General features: G+C 54.8%; 2 protein-coding genes across 4 annotated transcripts in view; one reads left to right on the plus strand and one right to left on the minus strand.

Moving 5' to 3' along the window:
- Positions 1-22,137, minus strand: part of GKN2 (gastrokine 2) — a 115,264-nt gene that overhangs the window by 83,398 nt on the left and 9,729 nt on the right. The gene's annotated exons all lie outside the window — the stretch shown is intronic.
- The window catches only part of LOC127482040 (uncharacterized), a 90,011-nt gene that overhangs the window by 66,607 nt on the left and 1,267 nt on the right, over positions 1-22,137 (plus strand). The window contains exons 13-16 of the mRNA XM_051811972.1: positions 19,398-19,536; positions 20,113-20,204; positions 20,642-20,782; positions 21,006-21,116. Of these exons, the coding sequence (XP_051667932.1) occupies positions 19,398-19,536; positions 20,113-20,204; positions 20,642-20,782; positions 21,006-21,116 (483 nt within the window). The remainder of the gene's footprint in view (positions 1-19,397; positions 19,537-20,112; positions 20,205-20,641; positions 20,783-21,005; positions 21,117-22,137) is intronic.

Consider the following 22,137-nt stretch of genomic DNA (forward strand, 5'->3'; position numbering starts at 1 on the left):
CAATTCTTTGGGCATGGCAATCCTTCCAAGGCCTTCCGAGGCCCTGCAATACCACCCTGCATTTGTCAGCTCAGACCTTTGCCTTGCAGCTGCCGTTGTCCAGACTCTCTTTTCCTTTGGGGTGGGAGAGAGCTCTGTGCCATGGCAAAGGCACCACTAAAGGCAGGGGCACTCACAGCCCAAGCACCGGCTCGTCACTGCACAACTCGCCATATGCCCGCCATGAAACGCATCACGCCACTGATCTGGCTGAATGCTCTCTTTTGGTGTCTAGAACCAGGTCGGTCTTGGAAGAGTTACAAGGAAGCACACCTTTATGGCCAAGGGATTGGACAACAACCTCAAGTCTTATGGATCAGACATCTTCTCTATGTGCAGCGGACTCACCACCTACAAAGCTTATGAAGTTCACGGTGAGTGCAAGCAAATCAATTCTGTCTCTCTCTCACCTGGCACTTGTTTCCCCTTGGGGAATGACTACTGCACCAGTGGTCCTCTTCCAACTCAAGACAGACAGAAAGCAAGAGCTTCAGGTTAGGCAGAAAGCCTTCGGCATCTCTGCAGATCAGCACTGCACCAGGCTTGAGTCGCACCCTGCAGAACTGACCTGCTCCAAACCCTTCCACCTCCCATCCGTCAAGCATCACTTGGTTTCAGTTTGGGCCCCGACTTTTGGCCCACTTTGACCTCCTCTGCAACGCCCGGACAAAGACAAAGGCTCGTCCCAAGATGCCCTGTCCTTCCCTTCGCACCTTGCTCAGGAGTTCACCCAGCAAGCCACCAAACACCTGTGTGCTTCCCAGCACCAGGCCAAGTGGCTTCCTTCCCTGCCGGTTGTTCCCGGGCCAAGGATGGCATTGCCCATGACTTTCAGGACCTGCACTCAGCAGGCTCCTCTCACAAGCTCACGGCCTGACAGGGCCCAGCAACTGGCACCAGCCTGCCCCTGCAGTGCCCAGCCCCCTGCACTCCCAGCAGCCAGTGGAAGAGTGCCCCGAGGGCTGCACGGCAACAGCCCCAGCGTGGGCAAGAGCCCGTCTCTGGGGCCATTCCTTCCTCAGCCACACAGCCCGTGCTCTTTGGGCACTCCAAAGGAATCTTCCCCTTGCACGTCTCCAACACTCCTCCTGCAGCGAAGGACTCACGACCTCGCTCGCTCCAGGCAACAACCACCCCCTCTTGGAGAGCGGCAGCCAAGGTCACAGGCCTCACCTCATGGGCTTTGCATTTTTCTTGTCTTGCTTTTCCAGGAACCCAAGTCAACCGGGGACCATGCGTCACCCTCAACGTCCTGAAAGTTGTGGACCTGAAGTACTGCAACAGCAATGGCAACATTGACCAGGTCTGAAACCCTTACTCTTCTCCAACCGAGGGCGGGGGCTGCCCAAAGCCAAGCCCCACATCCTTCTGGCCCGGCATCTCCTCTTTGGAGAGCTTCTTTCTTGGGGACGCAGAGGCTGAAACACAGCAGGGGGTGACCAGAGCTTTCCCTTCGAGACCTTGAGCGTGCATTCCTTCTGGCTACTTCTCTTGCACGCCTCACACTCTAAAGGCACCACACGGCAGCTGTCAGATGCAGCAATGATTCAGGGAAGGCAGGCAAGGAATTCTTATGGCTACTGCCCAACTTTGCCACAGCCTTGATCCCTTGTCCTTGGGAAAATCCTCAGCTCACTTCTGCCACTCCCTGCGGGCAGCACTTCTTCTGTTCTAGCAGGGATTTGGGGGCGAGATCACTGACTCCGTTCAAAGGCTAAAGATGTTCTGTCCTTGGTGTTTTAACCTCCCCAGGGTAAGGATCAGGGTCAGGATCAGGGTCAGGATGACACCCAGGATGTCATCATTGCTGGCCAGTCCCAAATTGTCACCCTCCACAAGCAATGGCGCGTGGCAGTTATCCAGCAAAAGACCGTCAGTGGCTCCTGGAAAACCATCTGGAACTACAACACGGTGAGTGGCAGGGAGTGCCCTTTGCCGGGCACTGTGCGAGGAGGCTGCCTCCCGCTCCAGCTGACCAAGGCACGGGGCTTCTTGCTTCCTTGTTAAGCTTGGGAGTCCAGGATCTGGGGTAGGAACTACTGGTATTCCTTGCTGGTGTTAATTCAGACTTTATCCTAGATTTTCCCAGTTGGAAAAGTGAATTGCCAGTGCTAAATAACTTTCTCTTTCCAGGGCGTCATTGCAACCAAAGTCCCACAACAGAACGCCTGCTATATTTCCATCATGAACAAAAGCAAGATGCCCAGCTTTGACAATCTAGCCACACTCGCCAGACAGAGCAGGGTAAGAGTGCAAAGGAGCAGCAGTTTCTTGCCCTTGGAGTCCACTGGGCCCTTTCTTAACTGTGCTTTTTGCTGCTGGAGAGGAGCAGCTTGTCCCACGTGGCAGGACTGTCTTGCCCTCCACAGCAGTGCGGCTTGGCAATTTGTCCTAGGGATGGTTTGTCCAAAGAAAAGGGGGCCGGGGGGCCCTCATTCCCTCTCCCAACTGTGCTTTCTCTGAGGAAGCTGAGCTCTGCAGCTTGCTGAGAAACCCTTTCTCTCAGGAACCCTGCAAGGGCACCAATTCTTTGGACATGGCAATCCTTCCAAGGCCTTCTAAGGCCCTGCAATACCACCCTGCATTTGTCAGCTCAGACCTTTGCCTTGCAGCTGCCGTTGTCCAGACTCTCTTTTCCTTTGGGGTGGGAGAGAGCTCTGTGCCATGGCAAAGGCACCACTAAAGGCAGGGGCACTCACAGCCCAAGCACCGGCTCGTCACTGCACAACTCGCCATATGCCTGCCATGAAATGCATCACGCCACTGATCTGGCTGAATGCTCTCTTTTGGTGTCTAGAACCAAGTCAGTCTTGGAAGACCTACAAGAAAGCTCACCTTTGTGGCCAAGGGATTGGACAACAACCTCAAGTCTTATGGATCCGACATCTTCTCTATGTGCAGCGGACTCGCCACCTACAAAGCTTATGAAGTTCATGGTGAGTGCAAGCAAATCACTTCTGTCTCTCTCACCTGGCACTTTTTTCCCCTTGGGGAATGACTACTGCACCAGTGCTCCTCTTCCAACTCAAGACGGACAGGAAGCAAGAGCTTCAGGTTAGGCAGAAAGCCTTCGGCATCTCTGCAGATCAGCACTGCACCAGGCTTGAGTCGCACCCTGCAGAACTGACCTGCTCCAAACCCTTCCACCTCCCATCCGTCAAGCTTCATGTAGTTTCAGTTTGGACACTGACTTTTGGCCCACCTTGACCTCCTCTGCAACGCCTGGGCAGAGACAAAAACTCATCACAAGATGCCCTGTCCTTCCATTCACACCTTGCTCAGGAGTTCACCCAGCAAGCCACCAAACATCTGTGTGCTTCCCAGCACCAGGCCAAGTGGCTTCCTTCCCTGCCGGTTGTTCCCGGGCCAAGGATGGCATTGCCCATGACTTTCAGGACCTGCACTCGGCAGGCTTCTCTCACAAGCTCACGGCCTGACAGGGCCCAGCAACTGGCACCAGCCTGCCCCTGCAGTGCCCAGGGTCAGGTTTTTCTTGTCTTGCTTTTCCAGGAACCCAAGTCAACCAGGGACCATGCGTCACCCTCAATGTCCTGAGAGTTGTGGACCTGAAGTACTGCAACAGCAATGGCAACATTGACCAGGTCTGAAACCCTTACTCTTCTCCAACCAAGGGCGGGGGCTGCCCAAAGCCAAGCCCCATTCCCCTCTTGTCCGGCATCTCCTCTTTGGAGAGCTTCCTTCTTGGGGACGCAGAGGCTGAAACACAGCAGGGGGTGACCAGAGCTTTCCCTTCAAGACCTTGAGCGTGCATTCCTTCTGGCTACTTCTCTTGCACGCCTCATGCTCTAAAGGCACCACACAGCAGCTGTAAGATGCAGCAATGATTCGGGGAAGGCAGGCAAGGAATTCTTACGGCTACTGCCCAACTTTGCCACAGCCTTGATGCCTTGTCCTTGGGAAAATCCTCAGCTCACTGCTGGTGCTCCCTGCGGGCAGCACTTCTTCGGTTCTAGCAGGGATTTGGGGGCGAGATCACTGACTCCGTTCAAAGGCTAAAGGTGTTCTGTCCTTGGTGTTTTAGCCTCCCCAGGATCAGGGTGACAACCAGGAAGTCATCATTGCTGGCCAGTCCCAAATTGTCACCCTCCACAAGCAATGGCGCGTGGCAGTTATCCAGCAAAAGACCGTCAGTGGCTCCTGGAAAACCATCTGGAACTACAACACGGTGAGTGGCAGGGAGCGCCCTTTGCCGAGCACTGTGCGAGGAGGCTGCCTCCCGCTCCAGCTGACCAAGGCACGGGGCTTCTTGCTTTCTTCTGAACCTTTTCAGTCCACCCTTTGGGGTAGAAACCATCCGCATGCCTCACTGGTTCAATCCAGACTTTCTCCCAGGCTTAACAGTTGCAAAACTGAACGGCCAGTGCTCAATAACTTTCTCTTTCCAGGGCGTCATTGCAACCAAAGTCCTGCAACAGAACGCCTGCTACATTTCCGTCCTGAACAGAACCGAGATGCCCAGCTTTGACAATCTGGCCACACTCGCCAGACAGAGCAGGGTAAGAGTGCAAAGGAGCAGCAGTTTCTTGCCCTTGGAGTCCATTGGGCCCTTTCTTAACTGTGCTTTTTGCTGCTGGAGAGGAGCAGCTTGTCCCACGTGGCAGGACTGTCTTGCCCTCCACAGCAGTGCGGCTTGGCAATTTCCCCAGGGGATGGTTTGTCCAAAGAAAAGGGGGCCGGGGGGGCCTCATTCCCTCTGCCAGCTGCACTTCCTCTGAGGAAGCTGAGCTCTGCAGCTTGCTGAGAAACCCTTTCTCTCAGGAATCCTGCAAGGGCTCCCATTCTTTGGGCATGGCAATCCTTCCAAGGCCTTCCGAGGCCCTGCAATACCACCCTGCATTTGTCAGCTCAGACCTTTGCCTTGCAGCTACCATTCTCCAGACTCCCTTTTCCTTTGTGGCAGGAGAGAGCTCTGTGCCATGTCAAAGGTACCACTAAAGACAGGGGCAGTCACAGCCCAAGCACTGGCTCGTCATTCCAATACTCGCCATATCCCTGCCACGAAACGCATCACGCCACTGATTTGGCTGAATGCTCTCTTTTGGTGTTTAGAACCAAGTCAGTCTTGGAAGACCTACAAGAAAGCTCACCTTTGTGGCCAAGGGATTGGACAACAACCTCAAGTCTTATGGATCAGACATCTTCTCTATGTGCAGCGGACTCACTACCTACAAAGCTCATGAAGTTCACGGTGAGTGCAAGCAAATCAATTCTGTCTCTCTCTCACCTGGCACTTTTTTCCCCTTGGGGAATGACTACTGCACCAGTGCTCCTCTTCCAACTCAAGATGGACAGAAAACAAGAGCGTCAGGTTAGGCAGAAAGCCTTCGGCATCTCTGCAGATCAGCACTGCACCAGGCTTGAGTCGCACCCTGCAGAACTGACCTGCTCCAAACCCTTCCACCTCCCATCCGTCAAGCATCACTTGGTTTCAGTTTGGGCCCTGACTTTTGGCCCACCTTGACCTCCTCTGCAACGCCCGGGCAAAGACAAAGGCTCGTCCCACGATGCCCTGTCCTTCCATTTGGACCTTGCTCAGGAGTTCACCCAGCAAGCCACCAAACACCTGTGTGCTTCCCAGCACCAGGCCAAGTGGCTTCCTTCCCTGCCGGTTGTTCCCGGGCCAAGGATGGCATTGCCCATGACTTTCAGGACCTGCACTCGGCAGGCTTCTCTCACAAGCTCACGGCCTGACAGGGCCCAGCAACTGGCACCAGCCTGCCCCTGCAGTGCCCAGGGTCAGGTTTTTCTTGTCTTGCTTTCCCAGGAACCCAAGTCAACCAGGGACCATGCGTCACCCTCAACGTCCTGAAAGTTGTGGACCTGAAGTACTGCAACAACAATGGCAACATTGACCAGGTCTGAAACCCTTACTCTTCTCCAACCGAGGGCGGGGGCTGCCCAAAGCCAAGCCCCATTCCCCTCTTGTCCGGCATCTCCTCTTTGGAGAGCTTCCTTCTTGGGGATGGAGAGGCTGAAACACAGCAGGGGGTGACCAGAGCTTTCCCTTCAAGACCTTGAGCGTGCATTCCTTCTGGCTACTTTTCTTGCACGCCTCACGCTCTAAAGGCACCACACGACAGCTGTAAGATGCAGCAATCATTCGGGGAAGGCAGGCAAGGAATTCTTACGGCTACTGCCCAACTTTGCCACAGCCTTGATCCTTTGTCCTTGGGAAAATCCTCAGCTCACTGCTGCCACTCCCTGCGGGCAGCACTTCTTCTGTTCTACCAGGGATTTGGGGACGAGATCACTGACTCTGTTCAAAGGCTAAAGGTGTTCTGTCCTTGGTGTTTTAGCCTCCCCAGGATCAGGGTGACAACCAGGAAGTCATCATTGCTGGCCAGTCCCAAATTGTCACCCTCCACAAGCAATGGCGCGTGGCAGTTATCCAGCAAAAGACCGTCAGTGGCTCCTGGAAAACCATCTGGAACTACAACACGGTGAGTGGCAGGGAGCACCCTTTGCCGAGCACTGTGCGAGGAGGCTGCCTCCCGCTCCAGCTGACCAAGGCACGGGGCTTCTTACTTTCTTCTGAACCTTTTCAGTCCACCCTTTGGGGTAGAAACCATCCGCATGCCTCACTGGTTCAATCCAGACTTTCTCCCAGGCTTAACAGTTGCAAAACTGAACGGCCAGTGCTCAATAACTTTCTCTTTCCAGGGCGTCATTGCAACCAAAGTCCCGCAACAGAACGCCTGCTACATTTCCGTCCTGAACAGAACCGAGATGCCCAGCTTTGACAATCTGGCCACACTCGCCAGACAGAGCAGGGTAAGAGTGCAAAGGAGCAGCAGTTTCTTGCCCTTGGAGTCCACTGGGCCCTTTCTTAACTGTGCTTTTTGCTGCTGGAGAGGAGCAGCTTGTCCCACGTGGCAGGACTGTCTTGCCCTCCGCAGCAGTGCGGCTTGGCAATTTGCCCTAGGGATGGTTTGTCCAAAGAAAAGGGGGCCGGGGGGGCCCTCATTCCCTCTCCCAACTGCGCTTTCTCTGAGGAAGCTGAGCTCTGCAGCTTGCTGAGAAACCCTTTCTCTCAGGAACCCTGCAAGGGCTCCAATTCTTTGGGCATGGCAATCCTTCCAAGGCCTTCCGAGGCCCTGCAATACCACCCTGCATTTGTCAGCTCAGACCTTTGCCTTGCAGCTGCCGTTGTCCAGACTCCCTTTTCCTTTGGGGTGGGAGAGAGCGTCTCCGTGGTGCCCAGCCTTTCCCCCACACCAGTGGCATGAGCCACAACGGCAGGCCCATGGCCGTAGCTGAGGAAGGAGCTAGAGAGCAGCGGGAAGCCGAGCTCATAGGAGGAAAGACAGGCATCCCGGGGCTTGGGGCAGGTGACAAAGGCCCCCAGTAGGAGACCGGAGTGGAAGTTCATGGGAAACAAAGCACTCTGGAGCCCTTCCGAAAGACCTGTCCTGCTCCAACCCCCACACTTCTCAGACAGGTCCTAAGCAGCACTTGCAAAGAGTCCCAGTGGAAAAAGGACCTGCGCGCTCTTGCTGCTGCCCTCTTTGCTTCCCTTTGAGGTGGCTGCAGGAAGAGACTTCTCCTGCCAGGCTTCCAGCCTCTGACCTGAGCAGCTCTGAGGGGCCAGGGCAGCGACTGAGTAAATGATTTGCTCGAACGTCTGCCTTAACACACCGGCTGCGCTCCTCCGCTCCTGCTTCGCGCTTGCCCTGCGCTGCCCCTTCTCCTTAGGTTCCCTGCACCTTGACTGCCTTACAAAGGGCTGCCTTAGGAACTGTCTTCAAGGCACACTACTGCTCCCATGGGCCCCAGGCCATTCAAAGGCACCACTAAAGGCAGGGGGCACTCACAGCCCAAGCACCGGCTCGTCACTGCACAACTCGCCATATGCCCGCCATGAAACGCATCACGCCACTGATCTGGCTGAATGCTCTCTTTTGGTGTCTAGAACCAGGTCGGTCTTGGAAGAGTTACAAAGAAGCTCACCTTTGTCACCAGTGGATTGGTCAACAACCTCAACTCCTACGGACAAGACATCACGACCATGTGCAGCGGACTCACCATCTACAGAGCTTATGAAGTTCACGGTGAGTGCAAGCAAATCAATTCTGTCTCTCTCTCACCTGGCACTTTTTTCCCCTTGGGGAATGACTACTGCACCAGTGCTCCTCTTCCAACTCAAGATGGACAGAAAGCAAGAGCGTCAGGTTAGGCAGAAAGCCTTCGGCATCTCTGCAGATCAGCACTGCACCAGGCTTGAGTCGCACCCTGCAGAACTGACCTGCTCCAAACCCTTCCACCTCCCACCCGTCAAGCATCACTTGGTTTCAGTTTGGGCCCTGACTTTTGGCCCACCTTGACCTCCTCTGCAACGCCCGGGCAAAGACAAAGGCTCGTCCCAAGATGCCCTCTCCTTCCCTTCGCACCTTGCTCAGGAGTTCACCCAGCAAGCCACCAAACACCTGTGTGCTTCCCAGCACCAGGCCAAGTGGCTTCCTTCCCTGCCGGTTGTTCCCGGGCCAAGGATGACATTGCCCATGACTTTCAGGACCTGCACTCGGCAGGCTTCTCTCACAAGCTCACGGCCTGACAGGGCCCAGCAACTGGCACCAGCCTGCTCCTGCAGTGCCCAGGGTCAGGTTTTTCTTGTCTTGCTATTCCAGGAACCCAAGTCAACCAGGGGCCATGCGTCACCCTCAACGTCCTGAAAGTTGTGGACCTGAAGTACTGCAACAACAATGGCAACATTGACCAGGTCTGAAACCCTTACTCTTCTCCAACCGAGGGCGGGGGCTGCCCAAAGCCAAGCCCCATTCCCCTCTTGTCCGGCATCTCCTCTTTGGAGAGCTTCCTTCTTGGGGATGGAGAGGCTGAAACACAGCAGGGGGTGACCAGAGCTTTCCCTTCAAGACCTTGAGCGTGCATTCCTTCTGGCTACTTCTCTTGCACGCCTCACGCTCTAAAGGCACCACACGGCAGCTGTAAGATGCAGCAATCATTCGGGGAAGGCAGGCAAGGAATTCTTACGGCTACTGCCCAACTTTGCCACAGCCTTGATCCTTTGTCCTTGGGAAAATCCTCAGCTCACTGCTGCCACTCCCTGCGGGCAGCACTTCTTCTGTTCTACCAGGGATTTGGGGACGAGATCACTGACTCTGTTCAAAGGCTAAAGGTGTTCTGTCCTTGGTGTTTTAGCCTCCCCAGGATCAGGGTGACAACCAGGAAGTCATCATTGCTGGCCAGTCCCAAATTGTCACCCTCCACAAGCAATGGCGCGTGGCAGTTATCCAGCAAACGACCGTCAGTGGCTCCTGGAAAACCATCTGGAACTACAACACGGTGAGTGGCAGGGAGCGCCCTTTGCCGGGCACTGCGAGGAGGCTGCCTCCCGCTCCAGCTGACCAAGGCACGGGGCTTCTTGCTTTCTTCTGAACCTTTTCAGTCCACCCTTTGGGGTAGAAACCATCCGCATGCCTCACTGGTTCAATCCAGACTTTCTCCCAGGCTTAACAGTTGCAAAATTGAACGGCCAGTGCTCAATAACTTTCTCTTTCCAGGGCGTCATTGCAACCAAAGTCCCGCAACAGAACGCCTGCTACATTTCCGTCCTGAACAGAACCGAGATGCCCAGCTTTGACAATCTGGCCACACTCGCCAGACAGAGCAGGGTAAGAGTGCAAAGGAGCAGCAGTTTCTTGCCCTTGGAGTCCACTGGGCCCTTTCTTAACTGTGCTTTTTGCTGCTGGAGAGGAGCAGCTTGTCCCACGTGGCAGGACTGTCTTGCCCTCCGCAGCAGTGCGGCTTGGCAATTTGCCCTAGGGATGGTTTGTCCAAAGAAAAGGGGGCCGGGGGGGCCCTCATTCCCTCTCCCAACTGCGCTTTCTCTGAGGAAGCTGAGCTCTGCAGCTTGCTGAGAAACCCTTTCTCTCAGGAACCCTGCAAGGGCTCCAATTCTTTGGGCATGGCAATCCTTCCAAGGCCTTCCGAGGCCCTGCAATACCACCCTGCATTTGTCAGCTCAGACCTTTGCCTTGCAGGTGCCATTGTCCAGACTCTCTTTTCCTTTGGGGTGGGAGAGAGCGTCTCCGTGGTGCCCAGCCTTTCCCCCACACCAGTGGCATGAGCCACAACGGCAGGCCCGTGGCCGTAGCTGAGGAAGGAGCTAGAGAGCAGCGGGAAGCCGAGCTCCTAGGAGGAAAGACAGGCATCCCGGGGCTTGGGGCAGGTGACAAAGGCCCCCAGTAGGAGACCGGAGTGGAAGTTCATGGGAAACAAAGCACTCTGGAGCCCTTCCGAAAGACCTGTCCTGCTCCAACCCCCACACTTCTCAGACAGGTCCTAAGCAGCACTTGCAAAGAGTCCCAGTGGAAAAAGGACCTGCGCGCTCTTGCTGCTGCCCTCTTTGCTTCCCTTTGAGGTGGCTGCAGGAAGAGACTTCTCCTGCCAGGCTTCCAGCCTCCAGCCTGAGGAGCTCTGAGGGGCCAGGGCAGCGACTGAGCAAATGATTTGCTCGAACGTCTGCCTTAACACACCGGCTGCGCTCCTCCGCTCCTGCTCCGCGCTTGCCCTGCGCTGCCCCTTCTCCTTAGGCTCCCTGCACCTTGACTGCCTTACAAAGGGCTGCCTTAGGAACTGTCTTCAAGGCACACTACTGCTCCCATGGGCCCCAGGCCATTCAAAGGCACCACTAAAGGCAGGGGGCACTCACAGCCCAAGCACCGGCTCGTCACTGCACAACTCGCCATATGCCCGCCATGAAACGCATCACGCCACTGATCTGGCTGAATGCTCTCTTTTGGTGTCTAGAACCAGGTCGGTCTTGGAAGAGTTACAAAGAAGCTCACCTTTGTCACCAGTGGATTGGTCAACAACCTCAACTCCTACGGATCAGACATCACGACCATGTGCAGCGGACTCACCATCTACAGAGCTTATGAAGTTCACGGTGAGTGCAAGCAAATCAATTCTGTCTCTCTCTCACCTGGCACTTTTTTCCCCTTGGGGAATGACTACTGCACCAGTGCTCCTCTTCCAACTCAAGACGGACAGGAAGCAAGAGCTTCAGGTTAGGCAGAAAGCCTTCGGCATCTCTGCAGATCAGCACTGCACCAGGCTTGAGTCGCACCCTGCAGAACTGACCTGCTCCAAACCCTTCCACCTCCCACCCGTCAAGCATCACTTGGTTTCAGTTTGGGCCCTGACTTTTGGCCCACCTTGACCTCCTCTGCAACGCCCGGGCAAAGACAAAGGCTCGTCCCAAGATGCCCTCTCCTTCCCTTCGCACCTTGCTCAGGAGTTCACCCAGCAAGCCACCAAACACCTGTGTGCTTCCCAGCACCAGGCCAAGTGGCTTCCTTCCCTGCCGGTTGTTCCCGGGCCAAGGATGGCATTGCCCATGACTTTCAGGACCTGCACTCGGCAGGCTTCTCTCACAAGCTCACGGCCTGACAGGGCCCAGCAACTGGCACCAGCCTGCCCCTGCAGTGCCCAGGGTCAGGTTTTTCTTGTCTTGCTTTTCCAGGAACCCAAGTCAACCAGGGACCATGCGTCGCCCTCAACGTCCTGAAAGTTGTGGACCTGAAGTACTGCAACAACAATGGCAACATTGACCAGGTCTGAAACCCTTACTCTTCTCCAACCGAGGGCGGGGGCTGCCCAAAGCCAAGCCCCATTCCCCTCTTGTCCGGCATCTCCTCTTTGGAGAGCTTCCTTCTTGGGGATGGAGAGGCTGAAACACAGCAGGGGGTGACCAGAGCTTTCCCTTCAAGACCTTGAGCGTGCATTCCTTCTGGCTACTTTTCTTGCACGCCTCACGCTCTAAAGGCACCACACGGCAGCTGTAAGATGCAGCAATCATTCGGGGAAGGCAGGCAAGGAATTCTTACGGCTACTGCCCAACTTTGCCACAGCCTTGATCCTTTGTCCTTGGGAAAATCCTCAGCTCACTGCTGCCACTCCCTGCGGGCAGCACTTCTGTTCTACCAGGGATTTGGGGACGAGATCACTGACTCCGTTCAAAGGCTAAAGGTGTTCTGTCCTTGGTGTTTTAGCCTCCCCAGGATCAGGGTGACAACCAGGAAGTCATCATTGCTGGCCAGTCCCAAATTGTCACCCTCCACAAGCAATGGCGCGTGGCAGTTATCCAGCAAACGACCGTCAGTGGCTCCTGGAAAACCATCTGGAACTACAACACGGTGAGTGGCAGGGAGCGCCCTTTGCCGGGCACTGCGAGGAGGCTGCCTCCCGCTCCAGCTGACCAAGGCACGGGGCTTCTTGCTTTCTTCTGAACCTTTTCAGTCCACCCTTTGGGGTAGAAACCATCCGCATGCCTCACTGGTTCAATCCAGACTTTCTCCCAGGCTTAACAGTTGCAAAATTGAACGGCCAGTGCTCAATAACTTTCTCTTTCCAGGGCGTCATTGCAACCAAAGTCCCGCAACAGAACGCCTGCTACATTTCCGTCCTGAACAGAACCGAGATGCCCAGCTTTGACAATCTGGCCACACTCGCCAGACAGAGCAGGGTAAGAGTGCAAAGGAGCAGCAGTTTTTTGCCCTTGGAGTCCACTGGGCCCTTTCTTAACTGTGCTTTTTGCTGCTGGAGAGGAGCAGCTTGTCCCACGTGGCAGGACTGTCTTGCCCTCCGCAGCAGTGCGGCTTGGCAATTTGCCCTAGGGATGGTTTGTCCAAAGAAAAGGGGGCCGGGGGGGCCCTCATTCCCTCTCCCAACTGCGCTTTCTCTGAGGAAGCTGAGCTCTGCAGCTTGCTGAGAAACCCTTTCTCTCAGGAACCCTGCAAGGGCTCCAATTCTTTGGGCATGGCAATCCTTCCAAGGCCTTCCGAGGCCCTGCAATACCACCCTGCATTTGTCAGCTCAGACCTTTGCCTTGCAGGTGCCATTGTCCAGACTCTCTTTTCCTTTGGGGTGGGAGAGAGCGTCTCCGTGGTGCCCAGCCTTTCCCCCACACCAGTGGCATGAGCCACAACGGCAGGCTCGTGGCCGTAGCTGAGGAAGGAGCTAGAGAGCAGCGGGAAGCCGAGCTCCTAGGAGGAAAGACAGGCATCCCGGGGCTTGGGGCAGGTGACAAAGGCCCCCAGTAGGAGACCGGAGTGGAAGTTCATGGGAAACAAAGCACTCTGGAGCCCTTCCGAAAGACCTGTCCTGCTCCAACCCCCACACTTCTCAGACAGGTCCTAAGCAGCACTTGCAAAGAGTCCCAGTGGAAAAAGGACCTGCGCGCTCTTGCTGCTGCCCTCTTTGCTTCCCTTTGAGGTGGCTGCAGGAAGAGACTTCTCCTGCCAGGCTTCCAGCCTCCGACCTGAGCAGCTCTGAGGGGCCAGGGCAGCGACTGAGCAAATGATTTGCTCGAACGTCTGCCTTAACACACCGGCTGCGCTCCTCCGCTCCTGCTCCGCGCTTGCCCTGCGCTGCCCCTTCTCCTTAGGCTCCCTGCACCTTGACTGCCTTACAAAGGGCTGCCTTAGGAACTGTCTTCAAGGCACACTACTGCTCCCATGGGCCCCAGGCCATTCAAAGGCACCACTAAAGGCAGGGGCACTCACAGCCCAAGCACTGGCTCGTCACTGCACAACTCGCCATATGCCCGCCATGAAACGCATCACGCCACTGATCTGGCTGAATGCTCTCTTTTGGTGTCTAGAACCAGGTCGGTCTTGGAAGAGTTACAAAGAAGCTCACCTTTGTCACCAGTGGATTGGTCAACAACCTCAACTCCTACGGATCAGACATCACGACCATGTGCAGCGGACTCACCATCTACAGAGCTTATGAAGTTCACGGTGAGTGCAAGCAAATCAATTCTGTCTCTCTCTCACCTGGCACTTTTTTCCCCTTGGGGAATGACTACTGCACCAGTGCTCCTCTTCCAACTCAAGACGGACAGGAAGCAAGAGCTTCAGGTTAGGCAGAAAGCCTTCGGCATCTCTGCAGATCAGCACTGCACCAGGCTTGAGTCGCACCCTGCAGAACTGACCTGCTCCAAACCCTTCCACCTCCCACCCGTCAAGCATCACTTGGTTTCAGTTTGGGCCCTGACTTTTGGCCCACCTTGACCTCCTCTGCAACGCCCGGGCAAAGACAAAGGCTCGTCCCAAGATGCCCTCTCCTTCCCTTCGCACCTTGCTCAGGAGTTCACCCAGCAAGCCACCAAACACCTGTGTGCTTCCCAGCACCAGGCCAAGTGGCTTCCTTCCCTGCCGGTTGTTCCCGGGCCAAGGATGGCATTGCCCATGACTTTCAGGACCTGCACTCGGCAGGCTTCTCTCACAAGCTCACAGCCTGACAGGGCCCAGCAACTGGCACCAGCCTGCCCCTGCAGTGCCCAGGGTCAGGTTTTTCTTGTCTTGCTTTTCCAGGAACCCAAGTCAACCAGGGACCATGCGTCGCCCTCAACGTCCTGAAAGTTGTGGACCTGAAGTACTGCAACAACAATGGCAACATTGACCAGGTCTGAAACCCTTACTCTTCTCCAACCGAGGGCGGGGGCTGCCCAAAGCCAAGCCCCATTCCCCTCTTGTCCGGCATCTCCTCTTTGGAGAGCTTCCTTCTTGGGGATGGAGAGGCTGAAACACAGCAGGGGGTGACCAGAGCTTTCCCTTCAAGACCTTGAGCGTGCATTCCTTCTGGCTACTTTTCTTGCACGCCTCACGCTCTAAAGGCACCACACGGCAGCTGTAAGATGCAGCAATCATTCGGGGAAGGCAGGCAAGGAATTCTTACGGCTACTGCCCAACTTTGCCACAGCCTTGATCCTTTGTCCTTGGGAAAATCCTCAGCTCACTGCTGCCACTCCCTGCGGGCAGCACTTCTTCTGTTCTACCAGGGATTTGGGGACGAGATCACTGACTCCGTTCAAAGGCTAAAGGTGTTCTGTCCTTGGTGTTTTAGCCTCCCCAGGATCAGGGTGACAACCAGGAAGTCATCATTGCTGGCCAGTCCCAAATTGTCACCCTCCACAAGCAATGGCGCGTGGCAGTTATCCAGCAAACGACCGTCAGTGGCTCCTGGAAAACCATCTGGAACTACAACACGGTGAGTGGCAGGGAGCGCCCTTTGCCGGGCACTGCGAGGAGGCTGCCTCCCGCTCCAGCTGACCAAGGCACGGGGCTTCTTGCTTTCTTCTGAACCTTTTCAGTCCACCCTTTGGGGTAGAAACCATCCGCATGCCTCACTGGTTCAATCCAGACTTTCTCCCAGGCTTAACAGTTGCAAAATTGAACGGCCAGTGCTCAATAACTTTCTCTTTCCAGGGCGTCATTGCAACCAAAGTCCCGCAACAGAACGCCTGCTACATTTCCGTCCTGAACAGAACCGAGATGCCCAGCTTTGACAATCTGGCCACACTCGCCAGACAGAGCAGGGTAAGAGTGCAAAGGAGCAGCAGTTTCTTGCCCTTGGAGTCCACTGGGCCCTTTCTTAACTGTGCTTTTTGCTGCTGGAGAGGAGCAGCTTGTCCCACGTGGCAGGACTGTCTTGCCCTCCGCAGCAGTGCGGCTTGGCAATTTGCCCTAGGGATGGTTTGTCCAAAGAAAAGGGGGCCGGGGGGGCCCTCATTCCCTCTCCCAACTGCGCTTTCTCTGAGGAAGCTGAGCTCTGCAGCTTGCTGAGAAACCCTTTCTCTCAGGAACCCTGCAAGGGCTCCAATTCTTTGGGCATGGCAATCCTTCCAAGGCCTTCCGAGGCCCTGCAATACCACCCTGCATTTGTCAGCTCAGACCTTTGCCTTGCAGGTGCCATTGTCCAGACTCTCTTTTCCTTTGGGGTGGGAGAGAGCGTCTCCGTGGTGCCCAGCCTTTCCCCCACACCAGTGGCATGAGCCACAACGGCAGGCCCGTGGCCGTAGCTGAGGAAGGAGCTAGAGAGCAGCGGGAAGCCGAGCTCCTAGGAGGAAAGACAGGCATCCCGGGGCTTGGGGCAGGTGACAAAGGCCCCCAGTAGGAGACCGGAGTGGAAGTTCATGGGAAACAAAGCACTCTGGAGCCCTTCCGAAAGACCTGTCCCGCTCCAACCCCCACACTTCTCAGACAGGTCCTAAGCAGCACTTGCAGAGAGTCCCAGTGGAAAAAGGACCTGCGCGCTCTTGCTGCTGCCCTCTTTGCTTCCCTTTGAGGTGGCTGCAGGAAGAGACTTCTCCTGCCAGGCTTCCAGCCTCCAGCCTGAGGAGCTCTGAGGGGCCAGGGCAGCGACTGAGCAAATGATTTGCTCGAACATCTGCCTTAACACACCGGCTGCGCTCCTCCGCTCCTGCTCCGCGCTTGCCCTGCGCTGCCCCTTCTCCTTAGGCTCCCTGCACCTTGACTGCCTTACAAAGGGCTGCCTTAGGAACTGTCTTCAAGGCACACTACTGCTCCCATGGGCCCCAGGCCATTCAAAGGCACCACTAAAGGCAGGGGCACTCACAGCCCAAGCACTGGCTCGTCACTGCACAACTCGCCATATGCCCGCCATGAAACGCATCACGCCACTGATCTGGCTGAATGCTCTCTTTTGGTGTCTAGAACCAGGTCGGTCTTGGAAGAGTTACAAAGAAGCTCACCTTTGTCACCAGTGGATTGGTCAACAACCTCAACTCCTACGGATCAGACATCACGACCATGTGCAGCGGACTCACCATCTACAGAGCTTATGAAGTTCACGGTGAGTGCAAGCAAATCAATTCTGTCTCTCTCTCACCTGGCACTTTTTTCCCCTTGGGGAATGACTACTGCACCAGTGCTCCTCTTCCAACTCAAGACGGACAGGAAGCAAGAGCTTCAGGTTAGGCAGAAAGCCTTCGGCATCTCTGCAGATCAGCACTGCACCAGGCTTGAGTCGCACCCTGCAGAACTGACCTGCTCCAAACCCTTCCACCTCCCACCCGTCAAGCATCACTTGGTTTCAGTTTGGGCCCTGACTTTTGGCCCACCTTGACCTCCTCTGCAACGCCCGGGCAAAGACAAAGGCTCGTCCCAAGATGCCCTCTCCTTCCCTTCGCACCTTGCTCAGGAGTTCACCCAGCAAGCCACCAAACACCTGTGTGCTTCCCAGCACCAGGCCAAGTGGCTTCCTTCCCTGCCGGTTGTTCCCGGGCCAAGGATGGCATTGCCCATGACTTTCAGGACCTGCACTCGGCAGGCTTCTCTCACAAGCTCACGGCCTGACAGGGCCCAGCAACTGGCACCAGCCTGCCCCTGCAGTGCCCAGGGTCAGGTTTTTCTTGTCTTGCTTTTCCAGGAACCCAAGTCAACCAGGGGCCATGCGTCACCCTCAACGTCCTGAAAGTTGTGGACCTGAAGTACTGCAACAACAATGGCAACATTGACCAGGTCTGAAACCCTTACTCTTCTCCAACCGAGGGCGGGGGCTGCCCAAAGCCAAGCCCCATTCCCCTCTTGTCCGGCATCTCCTCTTTGGAGAGCTTCCTTCTTGGGGATGGAGAGGCTGAAACACAGCAGGGGGTGACCAGAGCTTTCCCTTCAAGACCTTGAGCGTGCATTCCTTCTGGCTACTTTTCTTGCACGCCTCACGCTCTAAAGGCACCACACGGCAGCTGTAAGATGCAGCAATCATTCGGGGAAGGCAGGCAAGGAATTCTTACGGCTACTGCCCAACTTTGCCACAGCCTTGATCCTTTGTCCTTGGGAAAATCCTCAGCTCACTGCTGCCACTCCCTGCGGGCAGCACTTCTTCTTTTCTACCAGGGATTTGGGGACGAGATCACTGACTCCGTTCAAAGGCTAAAGGTGTTCTGTCCTTGGTGTTTTAGCCTCCCCAGGATCAGGGTGACAACCAGGAAGTCATCATTGCTGGCCAGTCCCAAATTGTCACCCTCCACAAGCAATGGCGCGTGGCAGTTATCCAGCAAAAGACCGTCAGTGGCTCCTGGAAAACCATCTGGAACTACAACACGGTGAGTGGCAGGGAGCGCCCTTTGCCGAGCACTGTGCGAGGAGGCTGCCTCCCGCTCCAGCTGACCAAGGCACGGGGCTTCTTGCTTTCTTCTGAACCTTTTCAGTCCACCCTTTGGGGTAGAAACCATCCGCATGCCTCACTGGTTCAATCCAGACTTTCTCCCAGGCTTAACAGTTGCAAAACTGAACGGCCAGTGCTCAATAACTTTCTCTTTCCAGGGCGTCATTGCAACCAAAGTCCCGCAACAGAACGCCTGCTACATTTCCGTCCTGAACAGAACCGAGATGCCCAGCTTTGACAATCTGGCCACACTCGCCAGACAGAGCAGGGTAAGAGTGCAAAGGAGCAGCAGTTTCTTGCCCTTGGAGTCCACTGGGCCCTTTCTTAACTGTGCTTTTTGCTGCTGGAGAGGAGCAGCTTGTCCCACGTGGCAGGACTGTCTTGCCCTCCGCAGCAGTGCGGCTTGGCAATTTGCCCTAGGGATGGTTTGTCCAAAGAAAAGGGGGCCGGGGGGGCCCTCATTCCCTCTCCCAACTGCGCTTTCTCTGAGGAAGCTGAGCTCTGCAGCTTGCTGAGAAACCCTTTCTCTCAGGAACCCTGCAAGGGCTCCAATTCTTTGGGCATGGCAATCCTTCCAAGGCCTTCCGAGGCCCTGCAATACCACCCTGCATTTGTCAGCTCAGACCTTTGCCTTGCAGGTGCCATTGTCCAGACTCCCTTTTCCTTTGGGGTGGGAGAGAGCGTCTCCGTGGTGCCCAGCCTTTCCCCCACACCAGTGGCATGAGCCACAACGGCAGGCCCGTGGCCGTAGCTGAGGAAGGAGCTAGAGAGCAGCGGGAAGCCGAGCTCATAGGAGGAAAGACAGGCATCCCAGGGCTTGGTGCAGCTGACAAAGGCCCCCAGTAGGAGACCGGAGTGGAAGTTCATGGGAAACAAAGCACTCTGGAGCCCTTCCGAAAGACCTGTCCTGCTCCAACCCCCACACTTCTCAGACAGGTCCTAAGCAGCACTTGCAAAGAGTCCCAGTGGAAAAAGGACCTGCGCGCTCTTGCTGCTGCCCTCTTTGCTTCCCTTTGAGGTGGCTGCAGGAAGAGACTTCTCCTGCCAGGCTTCCAGCCTCCAGCCTGAGGAGCTCTGAGGGGCCAGGGCAGCGACTGAGCAAATGATTTGCTCGAACGTCTGCCTTAACACACCGGCTGCGCTCCTCCGCTCCTGCTCCGCGCTTGCCCTGCGCTGCCCCTTCTCCTTAGGTTCCCTGCACCTTGACTGCCTTACAAAGGGCTGCCTTAGGAACTGTCTTCAAGGCACACTACTGCTCCCATGGGCCCCAGGCCATTCAAAGGCACCACTAAAGGCAGGGGCACTCACAGCCCAAGCACCGGCTCGTCACTGCACAACTCGCCAGATGCCCGCCATGAAACGCATCACGCCACTGATCTGGCTGAATGCTCTCTTTTGGTGTCTAGAACCAGGTCGGTCTTGGAAGAGTTACAAGGAAGCTCACCTTTGTCACCAGTGGATTGGTCAACAACCTCAACTCCTACGGACAAGACATCACGACCATGTGCAGCGGACTCACCATCTACAGAGCTTATGAAGTTCACGGTGAGTGCAAGCAAATCAATTCTGTCTCTCTCTCACCTGGCACTTTTTTCCCCTTGGGGAATGACTACTGCACCAGTGCTCCTCTTCCAACTCAAGATGGTCATAAAACAAGAGCGTCAGGTTAGGCAGAAAGCCTTCGGCATCTCTGCAGATCAGCACTGCACCAGGCTTGAGTCGCACCCTGCAGAACTGACCTGCTCCAAACCCTTCCACCTCCCACCCGTCAAGCATCACTTGGTTTCAGTTTGGGCCCTGACTTTTGGCCCACCTTGACCTCCTCTGCAACGCCCGGGCAAAGACAAAGGCTCGTCCCACGATGCCCTGTCCTTCCATTTGGACCTTGCTCAGGAGTTCACCCAGCAAGCCACCAAACACCTGTGTGCTTCCCAGCACCAGGCCAAGTGGCTTCCTTCCCTGCCGGTTGTTCCCGGGCCAAGGATGGCATTGCCCATGACTTTCAGGACCTGCACTCGGCAGGCTTCTCTCACAAGCTCACGGCCTGACAGGGCCCAGCAACTGGCACCAGCCTGCCCCTGCAGTGCCCAGGGTCAGGTTTTTCTTGTCTTGCTTTTCCAGGAGCCCAAGTCAACCAGGGACCATGCGTCACCCTCAACGTCCTGAAAGTTGTGGACCTGAAGTACTGCAACAACAATGGCAACATTGACCAGGTCTGAAACCCTTACTCTACTCCAACCGAGGGCGGGGGCTGCCCAAAGCCAAGCCCCATTCCCCTCTTGTCCGGCATCTCCTCTTTGGAGAGCTTCCTTCTTGGGGATGGAGAGGCTGAAACACAGCAGGGGGTGACCAGAGCTTTCCCTTCAAGACCTTGAGCGTGCATTCCTTCTGGCTACTTTTCTTGCACGCCTCACGCTCTAAAGGCACCACACGGCAGCTGTAAGATGCAACAATCATTCGGGGAAGGCAGGCAAGGAATTCTTACGGCTACTGCCCAACTTTGCCACAGCCTTGATCCTTTGTCCTTGGGAAAATCCTCAGCTCACTGCTGCCACTCCCTGCGGGCAGCACTTCTTCTGTTCTACCAGGTTCTGGGGAGTTCACTGATTCACTTCAAAATCTAATCGTGTTCCATTACTTGGCGTTTTAGTCTCAGCAGAGTGATGACAACTGCCAGATCTCTGGTGGTGGAGTCTTCCAAAATATGACCATCAGTAGTCAAACACGTGTGGCAGTTTTTGAACAAAGAAGCAATGATTTGTCATGGAAAACCATCTGGAACTACAACACGGTGAGTGGCAGGGAGCGCCCTTTGCCAGGCACTGTGCGAGGAGGCTGCCTCCCGCTCCAGCTGACCAAGGCACGGGGCTTCTTGCTTTCTTGTTGAGCTTCTGAGTTCAGGATATGGGGTAGGAACTATTGATATTCCTTGATGGTTTTAATCCAGACTTTTTTCCATTTTTTTCGCAGTTGGAAAAGTGAACTGTGAGTGCTCAATAACTTTCTCCTTACAGGGCGTCATTGCAACCAAAGTGATGCAAGAGAGAACTTGCTACATTTCCGTCTTGAACCAGAAGGAGATGCCCAGCTTTGATGCCCTTCTCAGACTGGCTGCAGAGAACAAGGTAAGGTTAAAAGCAGAATTTGCCTTGGATGTTGTAGAGTAATTAATATTCATTTTTTTGTCTGCGTTATTGGTATTTTCAAAAACTTATTAATGATTGTGTATATTAAAAGCTATTTATTTTCACTTTAGTGATGTTTTTCAGGTACATTATTTTTTAAAATTTACAGTATTATCCATGTTCAATTGCCTGTAGTGCAGGCTAGTAATGTTTGTTCGAAGTTGCAGGTTACGTAGATTACTTTTACAATGCTTTAAATGGGTGCTTAAATTCAACCTTTGTAATACTGTCATATAATCCAAGATTTTACATTCCTGGCTGAAATACATTTGCTTTTCAGAGTCTCTCATTTGCAGTGCAAAAACTATGTTTTCTCCACTAGGTGTAATTCAGGAATGACAAATCTTGAAACATGGAGAGTTTAAATAAGTTTAAATAAGCTTTCAATCTTTTTCAAAAGAACCTTGCACCGTATTAACATTAGTTCAACCCACTGAACTGGCATTTTAAAAATTATCTCAGCATTCAGCAGAATCACTGTTGGTAGACAATGGCTTTCCTTGAAGACTGAGAAGTGAGTCCTTAAAAAACTCCAGGCTTTAAAGGGCAAGAAAACTGTGGCAGGTTAAGATAAACAGGAGAATGACCCCAGTAAAGGCATAAGCAAAAAGATGTAGCTTTAGCTGTAATTCCAGGCTTGCTTGTCGTAAGGTTTATGTCAGAGACCCTGAAGCTCATTTCAACTCCTTGCTTACCAGTGAGAAAGAAGCAGAGTGCAATGGGCAGAGGCACTAGACCATATTGCAAATATTTTGAAAGCCTTTAACAATCCCAGCCATCCCTGCCAAGTGCGTCATTCCACTGGAGTCCACTGGGCCCTTTCTTAACTGTGCTTTTTGCTGCTGGAGAGGAGCAGCTTGTCCCACGTGGCAGGACTGTCTTGCCCTCCACAGCAGTGCGGCTTGGCAATTTGCCCTAGGGATGGTTTGTCCAAAGAAAAGGGGGCCGGGGGGGCCCTCAT

This window comes from Manacus candei, unplaced genomic scaffold (genome assembly GCF_025592945.1).
Source record: "Manacus candei isolate 608988 ecotype Guabito, Panama unplaced genomic scaffold, ASM2559294v1 h1tg000084l, whole genome shotgun sequence".
Lineage (NCBI taxonomy): Eukaryota > Metazoa > Chordata > Aves > Passeriformes > Pipridae > Manacus > Manacus candei.